Source organism: Sphaerodactylus townsendi, linkage group LG07, assembly GCF_021028975.2.
Source record: "Sphaerodactylus townsendi isolate TG3544 linkage group LG07, MPM_Stown_v2.3, whole genome shotgun sequence".
In the NCBI taxonomy this organism is placed as follows: Eukaryota; Metazoa; Chordata; class Lepidosauria; order Squamata; family Sphaerodactylidae; genus Sphaerodactylus; species Sphaerodactylus townsendi.
Window position 1 is genome coordinate 124,628,268 of NC_059431.1, and position 13,374 is coordinate 124,641,641.

Consider the following 13,374-nt stretch of genomic DNA (forward strand, 5'->3'; position numbering starts at 1 on the left):
GTGAGGGGTAGCCTCAACTTCCGGTCTCAGTAGAGGGTCGCTCTGGCCCGCTCCGTCACTAAGGTGACGCATCCTAGAATGAGGAGGGAACCCCTCCTCCCGCTTTCACGTCCCAACCGGAAGTTCCGGTTAAAGAAGGCGGGCGCTTTTATTCGGTCACTCTTGTCCAGGAGGGTCGTGCTCTATAGTGGCAGCTGCCGGAAGCAGGAAGCTGCGCGAGCGGAAGCGGGCTTCAGCTGGCGAGGGGGAGGGGCCCGGGGTCCGCTCGGCCGTGGAAGGAAGGCCGGGAGGGCCGAGGGACGGGAGGGCGAGCGGAGAAGCCAGTTGTGGGGGAGGGGGGGGGCCTTTCAGCGGCGGCGGCGCCGCCTCGGCCTCTAGGAGGGGGGGGGCTTCTTGGGAAGGCGACCTGAGAGGAGTCGGCCCCTCCCCTTCCCCGGGGGGGCGACTGAAGGGATTGGCGGCCCACAGAAAGGCCTTCCAGCCCCCCCCGTTCCCCCTCCCAGGAGAGGCGTGTAGGGGGGACTGCTCTGTTTGCCCCCCCCTTTGTTTGTCCCCTTCCTTGCAGGCTCGGTGCCCCTACAATCCCCCGCAGGCAATCCCCCTGCCCTGAATTTCACCCCGGCCTGGCGGCAGCTTCTGCCAACCCCCCCCCCCCCCGCTCCCGCTCCCAAGGCTCCTCCTGGTCGTTCCCTGCCAGGTCTGTAGTTATTCTGGGCACAAAGTTCTCTGCAAGACTTGACGCCCGACGCTTTGTGCTCCTTTCTTTTTCTTCTTGGTTTGCGACTCCCCCTCCCCAGTTTGTAGCCATTGCAACTTTTTTTCCGGCTGGGACTGAAGGCGTGCATCCCCCCCCCCCCGCCGCCCCCGAGTTCTGGGCTGCCCCAAGCGAGCGATGGAGCTGCCAAGGGGCAAAGCCAGTCGCCCACTTCTGTGCCATTCCGGTTGGATCTCTTCGAGGGGACGATCTTGAGGGTGTCGGTCGGCGGCTGTCAACATGCGAGCCAAGCCCTGCTTTGTAGAAGTTGCCATCCCCTCCTCTCTTCTGGGAAAGCGAGCGGAGTTGTCTTGCTCGGGGATTTTAAGAAACCTCCTTTCCTGAGTGTCGGAAGTAGACCCTTTCCGTTGCTTGTCTGCTGCTTTTTTGGGGCGTGGGGTGGTGATTGCAGACCCCTGGCCTCCCATTTTGGAGACTAATGAAGCCTTGAACTTGACCCACCAACGCAGCTGGTCCTGGAGCCCTGCTGTTGTACCTCTCTGAGAGAAAAGCTCCGTTTTTCCCCTTCCCTGAGTTTCTTGGAGGTGATGGAACTCATGTTTGCTGAGTGGGAGGACGGGGAAAGGTTTTCCTTTGAAGACTCTGACCGCTTTGAAGAGGACTCCCTTTGTTCCTTCATTTCGGAGGCGGAGAGCTTGTGTCAGAACTGGAGAGGATGGCGAAAGCAGTCAGCTGGACCCAACTCCCCCACTGTCAAAATGAAAGGTGAGCACACTGCAGTTTTGTACACCTGTAGGGCAATGGGCTCTGAAATGGTGTGGGTGTAGATCACCTCTCTTCCCAGCCTTTTTTCACTTGCATACCCCTTGACATCCCATTTTCCTAAAATTATACCCCCATATTAGCAAACCCATTCTGTAAGTTTTTTCACTTACCCCCCAAATGTTCTGGTGCGTACTCCGAGGGGTACATGTACCCCAGGTTGGGAACCGCTGGTGTACAGGAGTGATTGCACAAAGCCAACGAATGTGCACTGCTGACAGGATGGTTGAATTGACTATTTATCTGTTGGAACATTTTCTTACCGCATTCACTTGTCTTGCAATAGGGGGGCAGGTGCTTGTCCTAAGCAGGGCATGTCGTTCAAAGGGCCAGTTTATGGGCAGTTTGTGGCTGCACTTCTGTGCACACTTTCTTGGAAGAAAGCTCTGTAGAAGTGTCTGGCGCTTACTTCCAAATAAGTAGATGTAGCATTGAAACTTGGTATCTTTAGTTAATGTCCCATGTACGGATTATCCTCCATTCTCAAAAAACTGTTGTCCATGAATACTTTGAAGAGCTGTCTCTTCTCCAGCACGCCTTTCTTCCTTCTATTCAGTGGGTACGTTATTGCCTGCAGGAGTCTTGTAGCATTCATTGCTTAGCAGGAATGTACAGACCTGTTTCTGTGCAACAAGGAATGACCTAATTGGATGCTTAATCGGTGCCTGAGGGGGATTAGATCTTGCCCTCGTGATAGCTAGTTCAAAGGTTAAAGGTGGGGTTTCCAACCTATTTGGTTATTTGACTAGTGACTTGAAAAGTTACTCACAGACTCAGTGGTATAGCTTTACCTTGGGCTTCTGTTGCAGTGTTGAGGAATGCAGAATTCTTATGTTGAGTGATATAGGTCTTTTTAATGGCTGCTCTTCTTAAAAATGAACTGTCGCCACACACTGAACATCAATGGAAACAAAACTGCTAGCAGGCTATCATGGTACAGTAATTCTTGTTCATTACCGGGAATGCTCTTTCTGTGCTCTTGACTGTTAGTGGATCAAAATGAGCTTGGAAGGATATGTACAGGTTGCAAATAATTTGTTCCAATCATGTTCATATCCTTTTAAAAAAAATATTCACCACATCTCAATACAATTCAGTAAAACCTGACCTATTTGCATGGCATGGTATTTGCATGGCATGGTATTACTCTGACAAATGTGTTCCATATACAAGTTATCCCTTTCACATTGCAACTTGCCTCATCACAGTTTTGATTTATCCCAGGTTGGCATAAGAAATTAAACGGGAATTTTGGGGGAGTTTTGCAGAAACCAGATGACACGTGAAGGCCAGCAGACACAAAACAGTTAGAAACTCAGAAATGCCTAAAATACTTGTAGAGTATTGTATTATGTCAAGATATATGATCTTCTAATACCATAAAGGTAAAGTTTCCCCTTCAGTTGTGTTCGACCCTGGGGTACCACTGCGAGCAGTGATTTTATAGGCAAGCCTCTTTGTGGGGTAGTTTGCCATTGCTTTCCCCGGCTATACTTAGGTACTCATTTACCGACCAAGGATAGCTGAGTTGACCATGAGCCATCTGCCAGGATATCTGACCCACAGGGGGCTCGAACTCCTGACCGTGTGAGTGGCAGTGCAAGCACTTAACCACTATGCCACGCGGCTCCTTTTAATACTATAAATATACACAAATTATGTTTAAAAGTTAAAAGAATGTGAAAAGAAAAAAAAATCAAACTTATTCTCTGGTATGAAGGGAGGGCCAAAAAAATCTTACAAGGATTTCCAGATTGTGGGGGGTGCTGCGCCCCTTACCCCAATGATGCGGAAGGGTTAACTTCGGGACCGCATCACCCCATATGTCCCAACTCGGCCTCTGCGCTCTGCAGAGGCCAACTTACTGGTGGCCCCCGGCCCCTCTATGATGCGGCTGGCCTCCACGCGGGCCAGGACCTTTACGGCACTGGCCCCAGCCTGGTGGAACACCCTTCCTCCAGCTGTCCGGGCCCTGCGGGACCTGGGTGAGTTCCGCAGGGCCTGTAAGACTGTGTTGTTCCACCGGGCCTTTGGAGTGTCCAGCAGCAGACATGGTGCCCCCTCACTGCCCTGCCCCTAGGGCAGTTACATCAGGGTCCCCTCATATTGAGGGGTCCTGCCATCCCCCCCCATGGGGGTAGGTTTTAAATTGGGGTCGGACGCCTTTTATTATGTATTATGGTTTTTTGCTGTTTTATGAGTTTTAAGCTATTTTATGGATTACTATTAATGTTTGTTACCGCTGTTTTAAAGGTTTTAGTGACTCGTTTTACCCTGTTTTGTGCTGTACACCGCCCAGAGCCCCTAGAGGATGGGGCGGTACAAAAGTTTAATAAAATAAATAAATAAATAAATAAAACTGTCATGGGGAACCGTAGGCATCCCTGACTACCTGATGTAACAGATATTTTGTTAGCATACTGGAATCAACCCCCCCTCCCTTCCCCACAGACTCTGTCTAGCGTATTGACCACTACACAAACAAATGAGGTGTGTTAGATGTACATTTGAAAAATAAGACTGTAATATGCAAAACATCTGTTTAGAGAAATTTGATTCTGTTGTTCAACACGTAGTTGAACTCTCTTCTGTGGTTGTAAGTCTAAATGTGGCTCTGACTTGCAGTTGTTTAGCAGTGGCTTCTGTTATCACGTTGTGATAACATTGGAGAAAAGAAAGATTGAAAACATGGTGCGGGGCTATGGTTGGTGGATCTTAATGTTTTCAAAAACCTTTTGTAATATTGTCGACCAGTGTGAAGCAATCCAAGGCTGTGTGGTCAAGGTAGCCTTACTTTTACTAAGAGCAGCAGACAATTCTTGTTCTCTTTAGCAAAGGTTTGTGATACGTCTTGTATCTTGTGTTACCAATGTTTTTTCTTCCCAATGTTTTGGGTTAGGTGAGATCTTACACCACAACTAAAATGTCACGTGTAGATGCAGGTTCTTCTCCACTGAGTAAGTTTTAGAAGTTGAGTCTTATTTAGGAATGATAGTATTTTACAAGGAAACAGTAGAAGGGAAACGGATCTTAAGTGTTCATAAAATGAATCTCCATTGATTTTCCTGACTTCCAAGTAATCAATGCGAGTATAGTGCCTAGATCAAGGGATGAAATAGTACCACTCTGATCTGCACTGGTCAGACCTCACCTGATATACTGTATCCAGTTCTGGGCACCACAGTTCAAGGAGGATATTGACAAGCTGGAATAGGTCCAGAGGAGGGTGACCAAAATGGCCAAATGTCTGTATCCCATGGCCTATGAGAAGAGACTTGGGGAGCTGGGTATGTTTACTGTGGAGAGGAGAAGGTTAAGGGGCAACATGATAGCCATGTTTAAATATTTGAAGGGATGTCATGTTGAAGATGGAGCAAACTTACTTTCTGCTGTTCCAGAGACTAGGACAAGGAATAATGGATTCACGGTGCAGAAAAAGAGGAAGAACTATCACCTAAACAATAGGAAGAACTTCCGGACAGTAAGGGCTGTTGGACAGTGTAATATGCTGCCACGGAGGGTGGTAAAATCTCCTTTTTAGGGGTTTTTCAAACAGAGGCTGGATGGCCATCTGTCACGAGTGCTTTGTGTGTTCCTGCACAGCAGGGTGTTGGACTTGATGGCCCTTGTGGTCTCTTCCAACTCTATGATTCTATGAATTCAGGGTGGCATAAATATGGGTTATCCCCCTTAATCATTTACAGGCTTGAGAGAGACATTGGACCATGAGAGTGGCTGGATAAAGGTGGGCTTTAGGATTGAAGAAGATCTGAACTCTGGGCTTACTGATGCAGGCTGTGCTCACACAGGTATGTTTTTAGCATATTGTTAACCTGCTGAAGGAAAGTACTTTGCCTGCTGTACAACATACGCTTGAGCTGAACTCTGCCAGTCACTCTGACTACTTCTGTTCCTTCTTACATGTAGATATCTGAGTGCACTTGTGTTTTGAGTCTGTATTGTGTGAAGTGCGCTAAAGGCACAGTGAAAAAAACAGTGAGGTTTCTGTTAAACTTGTGAAGGACTTGAAACTAAATCCTTCAAGAGTCGCAGAATTGGGTAGGGATTATGCAGCGGAGGTTGGGGTGGGGGTAGATTCTGTGCATTCATATGTGTTCTTTCCCGGCTCTGAAGAAATGAACTGTGAACTGTGACCTTTCCAAAGGAACCTCACTTTTTCTACTTAATGAATGGTGGCACCAATCCAGAATGATGTTTTAACTTCCTTTGTTTCTTAGTACGGCATTTCATGTGGTTACAAACGAGGATAAGGAATGAAGTGGGAAGGAAATGAGCTGACAAGCTTGAATGGGATCTGGTCTAGTCTTTGGGAATACTTGCAGCTGGGTAGCAAAATGTAATATAAAGCAGAAACAATGTCTTTACTGGATGCATCAACATCTCTTTTTCATTTTATGTCCTGCTGATTCCAGGGGTCAGAGTAGTTTGTCCAGATATTACTACTTCTAAAATGATAGAAAAGCTTTAAACGTTGCATAGCGTTTCTGTTTGGATGCCGTTTCCACACTTCAAAACTGACCTTGGGAAGTGTTGAAAAAGGACAACACTAAAGTGGATACTGGATCCACCTTCATGACCAAGCAATCTAGTATCCAGAGGTTTGTGTGAATATTCTGATCTCTGTATGCTCTAAGAGCACTTTCGCACAAGGAGATTGTAGGTGGATTTTGCTGTTTCACACAGTAAAATCCAGTTGCAAAGTGCATTGAAAGTGCATTATTGTGCGGAACCTGTTGCCCAGGCAGATGGAAAAGTCTCTGTTTTTAAAGGGCATAAATTCAATATGTCTCTTGCACTCATATGCAATATCATCGATTCCTTTGCAAGTGAAGATTGGTGACACAACTGGAGATTTTATTTAAAAACACAATTGGAAAAGTAAGTCTTTTTCCATCACTGCACCTTGGATTTTAGCCCAAAGGTTCAGCAGGTCATATGGGTTCAGCTTTGTGTCTTGGCTAAATAAAAGGAGGAGAGGGCCTGTATAAAGATTCTTTCAATTGAAATACGTTGTGTCAAATATTATCCAATTAAAATGGTGAAAGTCCACTGTTTTTGTCGGTTTGCGAACATCTTATAAAGCGATTGATCGTATCAGTCCTCTTCTTGCTTTTTGTAAAATGTTAGAGTTTGGTATGTTGAAGGTACAACAGGCCAGATCCAACAGACTGGAGGTGATTTTTCATCTCTTCCTCCCCCCCACATTATCTCCAAAAAGCAACTGCTGGGTGTCAGAACTCCTCTTCATAGACAATGAAACAATTGAAAGTTCAAAGATTTTATTGCTACAGGCAGAAAGAACCATAATAATCAAGGCAGGTGTACAACAGGTACTGTCACAAATATTACACCCATGCGTACTCCAACTCACTAGGTGAATATCATTTTAACATTATCTTACCATCACAAATATACAAAAAATGTTTAGTAAGTACACCGTCAGGTATGGCTATAAAACCTCTAGATTAGGTTTTTATTTCGGCAGTCCTTTGTCAAGCCAATAATTGTTGTACAAAGTATTCTTTTTCTTACTCCTCTAGGAGCACAACTGTTTTTTCTTACACTAGATAGTTTCCAAACTGAGTTTCAAGTCACATGAGATCCTGATATCCAGAGAGAAGGACTATTTAAAGAAGAGCCATTCAAGTGAAACTTGAAATTCAGTTTGGAAACTATCTAGTGTAAGAAAAAACAGTTGTGCTCCTAGAGGAGTAAGAAAAAGAATACTTTGTACAATAATTATTGGCTTGACAAAGGACTGCTGAAATAAAAACCTAATCTAGAGGTTTTATAGCCATACCTGACGGTGTACTTACTAAACATTTTTTGTATATTTGTGATAGTAAGATAATGTTAAAATGATACTCACCTAGTGAGTTGGAGTATGCATGGGTGTAATATTTGTGACAGTACAGGCAGAAAGAAGGCAAAGTCTGTTCTGAGGCCTCAGCTCAGAACAGTTTGATAATATACATCAGTTGCCCCCCGTTCCCCCTCCACGTGTGAAGCAAAACAGAACAAGATTCACTAAAGTAGTTCTTCCATCCCAAGGTTAGAGATAACGCAGCTGCAGGAGAGAACGTAACAAAATAGCAGACAGGGCTTGGCATTGCAAAGCATCCCAGTAACATCCCATCTCCCCTTACACACTCTGACACTGGGGATAGCCTTTTGCCTTTCGTGCCCATGAAACTGAAGAAGACAACGAAATTGGATTCATACTCTCCTTTCTCTCCTGTAAGGAGACTCAAGGCGGCTTATAAATTCCTTTTCCCTTCCCCTCCCCACAACAGAAGCCTTGTGAGGTATGTGGGGCTGAGAGAGTCCCGAGAGAACTGTGACTCCTCCTCTGGCACTGTGGCTGGCTGAGTGGAGCATCATTCGTGCTGACTATGGAGGTCTCAGCTCATTGGGGAAGACCGCTCTGTTGTCTGCGGAGGAGGAACTCGAAAGCGAAGGCTTTAAGAAGGGCAGCAGATTCCTGCTTACGGAGAAGGGTCTCTTCCACCCAGAATTCAGGAGTTCTAAGTAATTCTACAGAAATTAGTCTGATCTCAGAAGCTAAGCAAGGTCGGCCCTGGTTAGTCACATTTGGGAGACTAGTCAAAGAATAACATGGTTGTTCTGCCAAAGGTAGTCTCTTGCCTTGAAAACCCTACAGCAGTGGTTCTTTTCACAGGAAGGTTTTACTTTAGCAGTTGCAAGGTTACACAAGGCTATGCTGTACAAGACTATAAAGCTATACAGAACTCTTCAGCAAGAACAAAGTTGAACACACACTGAACTAGACTCAACTCAGACTCACACTGAACTTAGCATATACAATGCTTTGCATTTTATACATTCAAACAAGGATACTTTTCCCCTGCCCCGGCAACAGCCTCTCATTGGTCTAGAGCAGTGGTGGCGAGCCTTTGGCACTCCAGATGTTATGGACTACAATTCCCATCAGCCCCTGCCAAAGGCTCGCCACCACGGCCCTACAGGGTCACTGTGTCAGCTGTGACTTGACAGCACATTCAAAGAAATTCTGGAAAACACAATTTTAACTTGTGTTCAGGGTGCTGGAGGTTGACTGCCTCGTGGTGGGCCGCTTTTCTCTCCACTCCTGTCTCAGAAAAGTCCCACTCCAGAGATCTAATTGTACACGGGGGAGCGGTTCAAAATATTCTGAAATAATCCTGGTATCTGAATCCGGGCAGTAGCCTTCCACCAGCCCTGTTGCTGCCCCACATGTGTAGAAGCCAAAGGGCAGACTTCCAGTGCATATATGGTTGCACTGGACTACCAACAGGATTTATGCTTCTTTCTGATAAGGTAAAAATGGCTAAGCTTCTAAATAACTCTAATGCTGAAATCTCTGAAGCTGTTGCTACATTTTTACTCTGTGTACTGCAAGTTGTGTAATAATGATCTTTTACTGTATTTGGAATTCATGACACACACTGGTTTTATGCCTAATAAAGGTTTTGGATTTGGATTTGATTTGGTTGCCAAATAGAAAAATCAGCCCTGTGAGGTAGGACTCCACAAAAGGCGTTTCCCAAAGAACAGTTTCCTGGTAACACATAGCCACCAGTTTAAACGCTGGATTTAGACTGAGCTAGGAGACACAAGTGAATAACAAATCTGTTAAACAAATCGAGCCCTTCGCGGATGAGGCGGCCAATAAGTTTAATTAATAAATAAATAAATAAATAAATAAATAAATAAATAAATAAATACAGTTGTTCAGAATACAGATAATAAGAGCAATAGCAATACAGATAATAAGATCAATAGCAAAGCTCTGAGATTTTTGCCAGCACAAACTGACTCCTCCATTATTTCATTTGTAGGCCTACATTTGTTAAATTTGAACCCAACAAAGATGTAGGGGACCTTAAATCTTTGACAGTCATCTATACTGTTAAATTCCTTTTTCTTTTCACCTGTTCCTGATCTGTGAATAAGCAGATGTTGGACCTGAAGAGGAATTGGTCGGCCACTGTGTGAGACAGGATGCCGGACTAGATGGACCACTGATCCGGCAAGGCTCTTCTTATTTTTTTACGAAGGCCTTTATGCCCTATTGCTGCCCCTCCAGAGGAACTGGTGGATCATTGTGTGAGACTCATCAGATCCTTCAGGCCTCATCTTATGTTCTTATGGTTTAACTGCTTTGCTGGTACCAAAGTGGCTAAATCCAGGCCATCTTGACTATCAGCTAGTTTATCAGTGAAGAAACTGACATATCTTTCTCATGCCTATCCATACACTGCCTGAATTCCAGCACCGTGGGTTGCTAACTGAGGGGGAGAAACAGAGGAAGAAGAGGAGTTTGGATTTTTACCTTACCTTTCTCTCCTGTCAGGAGACTCAAGGTGGCTTACAAGCTCCTTTCCCTTCCTTTCCCTACTGCAGACACCTTGTGAGGCAGGTGGGGCTGAGAGAGCTCTCAGAGAACAGTGACTAGCCCAAGGTCACCTAGTAGGAATGTAGGAGTGCAGAAACACATCTGGTTCACCAGGTAAACCTCTGCCACTAAGGTGGAGGAGTGGGGAATCAAACCTGATTCTTCAGATTAGAACCCACCTGCTCTTCACCACTACACCAGACTAGCTCTGTGCAGCCAGTCTGTTTGCTGGGCATTTGCCCACCCTGTTGCATTTCCCGTGGGTGTGTGAAAGATTAGGTTTCAAAGAGGGGTCTGGTGGCTGGGAGTGTTGGCCAGATATAGAGAGGTGGCCTCTCAGGTTGGACAACCGGGGTCTTTTTTGCATAGTGCCGCATCTGCCTTCTACTGGCGTGGCAGTTTAATTTTTCAGGTTTGGAGGAGTTTGGCTGCTGGTCTGTTCTGGGACACCTGCTGCCGACTCTGTGACTTTGCGCACGCTGTGTTTTCCCAAGTTTATTTTATTTATTTATTTATTTTATTTTCCAAACTTATATACCGCCCAATCCCCGAAGGGCTCTGGGCAGTGAACAACATGAAATTCAAATACAAATAAACATAACATCAAATACAATAATCTCTCAATAATATAAATTAAAATGCAGCAATTAATATGTAACAATGCCCGTTAAAATCCTTCTTAAACCCTCCCAAGAGGAGAGAAGAAAGGGTGGGTTCTGTAGATGATAATGAACCCAAATTTCCATGGGGATGGAAGGGAGGGGGGGGCTGGGTCCCTTTCAAAACGACGGTTACCAACTACGCTAATCCTTGCTTCGTTTCTTCCTACTTAAAACAACTCTTGTCTTTTCATATTTATTTAAAATGTTTTGAGATGGCTTCCAGTACAAATTCACTGGAAAAAAAATGTACGAACCAAGCCAAGGTAAATCCTTAGGCCTCCGACCGCAAAATAAAGAACAGGGGGGGGGGGGGGGGGATCAGATCACGTGCAGCAGTTTTAAAAATTAACCCCTCTCCCCCCAGGAAAGACTAAGCAGTAAAACCCCAGTTTTGGAACAGCGGGGTGATGGGTTACCCCCTAACTAGAAGCCTGTGAAAGAAGCAGATCTACACTTGGCCCCTGAAGATAGTCCAGAACTGGGTGAAGTGAATGGTGGTGAGAAGGGCCATCAAGTCTCAGCTGATTCACGGCAGCCCAGTAAGGTTTCCAAGGCCAGATATGTTCAGAGGTGGTTTGCCATTGCCGGCCTCTGCATGGGCTGGGAGAGTTCTGAGAGAACTGTGACTGGCCCAAGGTCACCCAGCAGACTGCATGTATGGAGAAGTGGGGAATCACGTCTTGCTCTTAACAATTGCATCAATGCTGGCTATCCTGGGTAAAGGGCGGGGGGGGGGGCATATTCCAGCGGTGGTCCTATCGCTGGCAGGACTTTGGTAGCCACCTATTGTTTCTAGTAGACAGCCGTGGCTTGTCTCCCCCTTTCTGAAGATGAGCATGTCCTTTCTATTTCCACTATCCAGCAAGCACCTTCACTGGGGTGGTGGGTGTTTGTCAAAAGCCTCCCCCAACCGATGGTAAAGAATGCCCCTCCCCATTGCAAGATGCCATCTGGTGCTGTTTTGAAAAAACGCCCTGCCTGCCTGCCTGCGCGTGCCAGCAGTTTCTTCCAAGTCAGCTACTTCTTGGCAGGAGCGCACAGGAGGTTTCCCCTGTTGGTTACTAGAATTAAATTTCCGGCAGTCAGTGGTTACCTGCTGTCTATGTTTGTGGATGCTTGCAGAGGGAAACTTTCAGAACGACAACCAGAGAAAAAGATTCGTCAATGTCACGCGTCTGTGGCTGAAATGCCTTTTGGGTTTGGCTGATTGACTGAGGCCCTGCAGCATCCCTGGTTTCATTCCTGGCATTCCCCCCCCCCCCCATTTTCTTTGTGTTGACCAGTCTTTAGAGAACATCCAACGAATGAATTATTTCTTTGGAAAGGTGCTTCTTGTATACTTTTTTTGGGGGGGGGAGGGGGTTGAAAGGCAAGGTATAAATTTCTTAAACGATTCCACTAAAACAGGGGTCAGCAACCTTTACCACCCAAAGAGCCATTTGGACCCGTTTTCCACGGCCCTGAAGATCTACCGAGCTGGTTCGGCCCCTCCACTCATCTTTCCTTCCAGTGCTGGGAGGCAGAAGCGCTGGGCAGGGAAACCCCCTCCACCTGATGGAGCAGGCAGCCACCTGCTCTGTGGGGCAGAGGGGGGATGGCGTCCGTGGCCTGCCCAGTGCCGCCACCTCTCGCACCGTGGGAGACAGCAGCGCTGGGTAGGGAAACCCCCTCTGCCCGCCTGCTCCTTGGGGCAGAGGGGGGGATGGCAGGGGTCGGAGGGCAGCATGGGAGTGTCCCTCCAGCCCTCCAGAGCAGTGCTGGAAGGAGAGGTGAGTGTAGGGGATGCGAAAAGAGGTACCTTCACGCATGGAGCTTCCTCTGGTTTGGCCCCTCCACTCTCCTTTCCTTCCAGCGCTGCTCTGGAGGACTGGAGGGACACGCCCATGCTACCTTCCAACCTTCCAGGCCATGCGGAGCCGCAGTATAAGGCTGAAAGAGCCGCATGCGGCTCTGGAGCTGCAGGTTGCAGACCCCTGCACTAAAACAATGGAGCATGTTTGTGAAATTAATTGACAGGAGCTAGGGTTGAGAATGTAAGCAGAGCCCTGCTGGGTCAGACCCCTGATCTCACGCAGGACCCAACTACTTCCTCTGGAGCAGAGGTGTCCAACTCTGGCGCTTCAGATGTTCATGGACTACAATTCCCATCAGCCCCTGCAATTGGCCATGCCAGCAATGTAGTCCATGAACATCTGAAGTGCCAGAGCTGGACACCCCTGCTCTGGAGGTTTCACAAGAGGCCGTACGGGATTATTGGGATGTCCAGTGCCACATTTTGTTGCTTTTCTGCTCTACCTTACAGCTGAGGATACACACAGCATACCCACAAGAGAGGTGTTTTCTCACATCCTTTTAGTGTTATGGGCGCATCTTCCTGTCCGTGGCTCCTCCCCAAATGGTCCTGCCAAAGTTGGGAAGGGCAGAAAGGTTCATTATGTCTCTGACCTTTTCCAGTTGTAATTCAGTATCTCCTGGTGATTGTCCCATTACACCAGGATAGTGAGGGTCAACACTGTCTGTCATTCTGCCTGAGGAGGTTTGGGGCTTAAAAGAATCACTAGGTGTGCTATGCTTAATGTGTGGTAATCGTGACAATGCCCAGTGCCAATCTCTACACTTCCCAGCACCTTGGAATGGGCAAGAACAGTTTGATTGCTACATAAATCCTGTTTTCTCCTGGGGCCGTGGGGCTGAGAATGTCCTTTGCGCCCTGGGCCTGGCATCACCCAGGGGCCTCCTTCTTTCAGTCAGAGCAGACA

General features: G+C 46.8%; 1 protein-coding gene across 3 annotated transcripts in view; it reads left to right on the plus strand.

Moving 5' to 3' along the window:
- The first annotated feature begins 225 nt into the window (after window positions 1-225).
- The window catches only part of ZSWIM8 (zinc finger SWIM-type containing 8), a 69,775-nt gene continuing 56,626 nt past the window's right edge, over window positions 226-13,374 (plus strand). For 2 of the 3 annotated variants that reach the window (XM_048503209.1, XM_048503210.1), the window contains exons 1-2: window positions 226-1,480; window positions 5,242-5,346. In XM_048503209.1, coding sequence (XP_048359166.1) covers window positions 1,303-1,480; window positions 5,242-5,346 — 283 coding nt within the window. In that variant the 5' untranslated portion in view covers window positions 226-1,302. The remainder of the gene's footprint in view (window positions 1,481-5,241; window positions 5,347-13,374) is intronic. The other variant, XM_048503211.1, reaches the window with a different exon arrangement.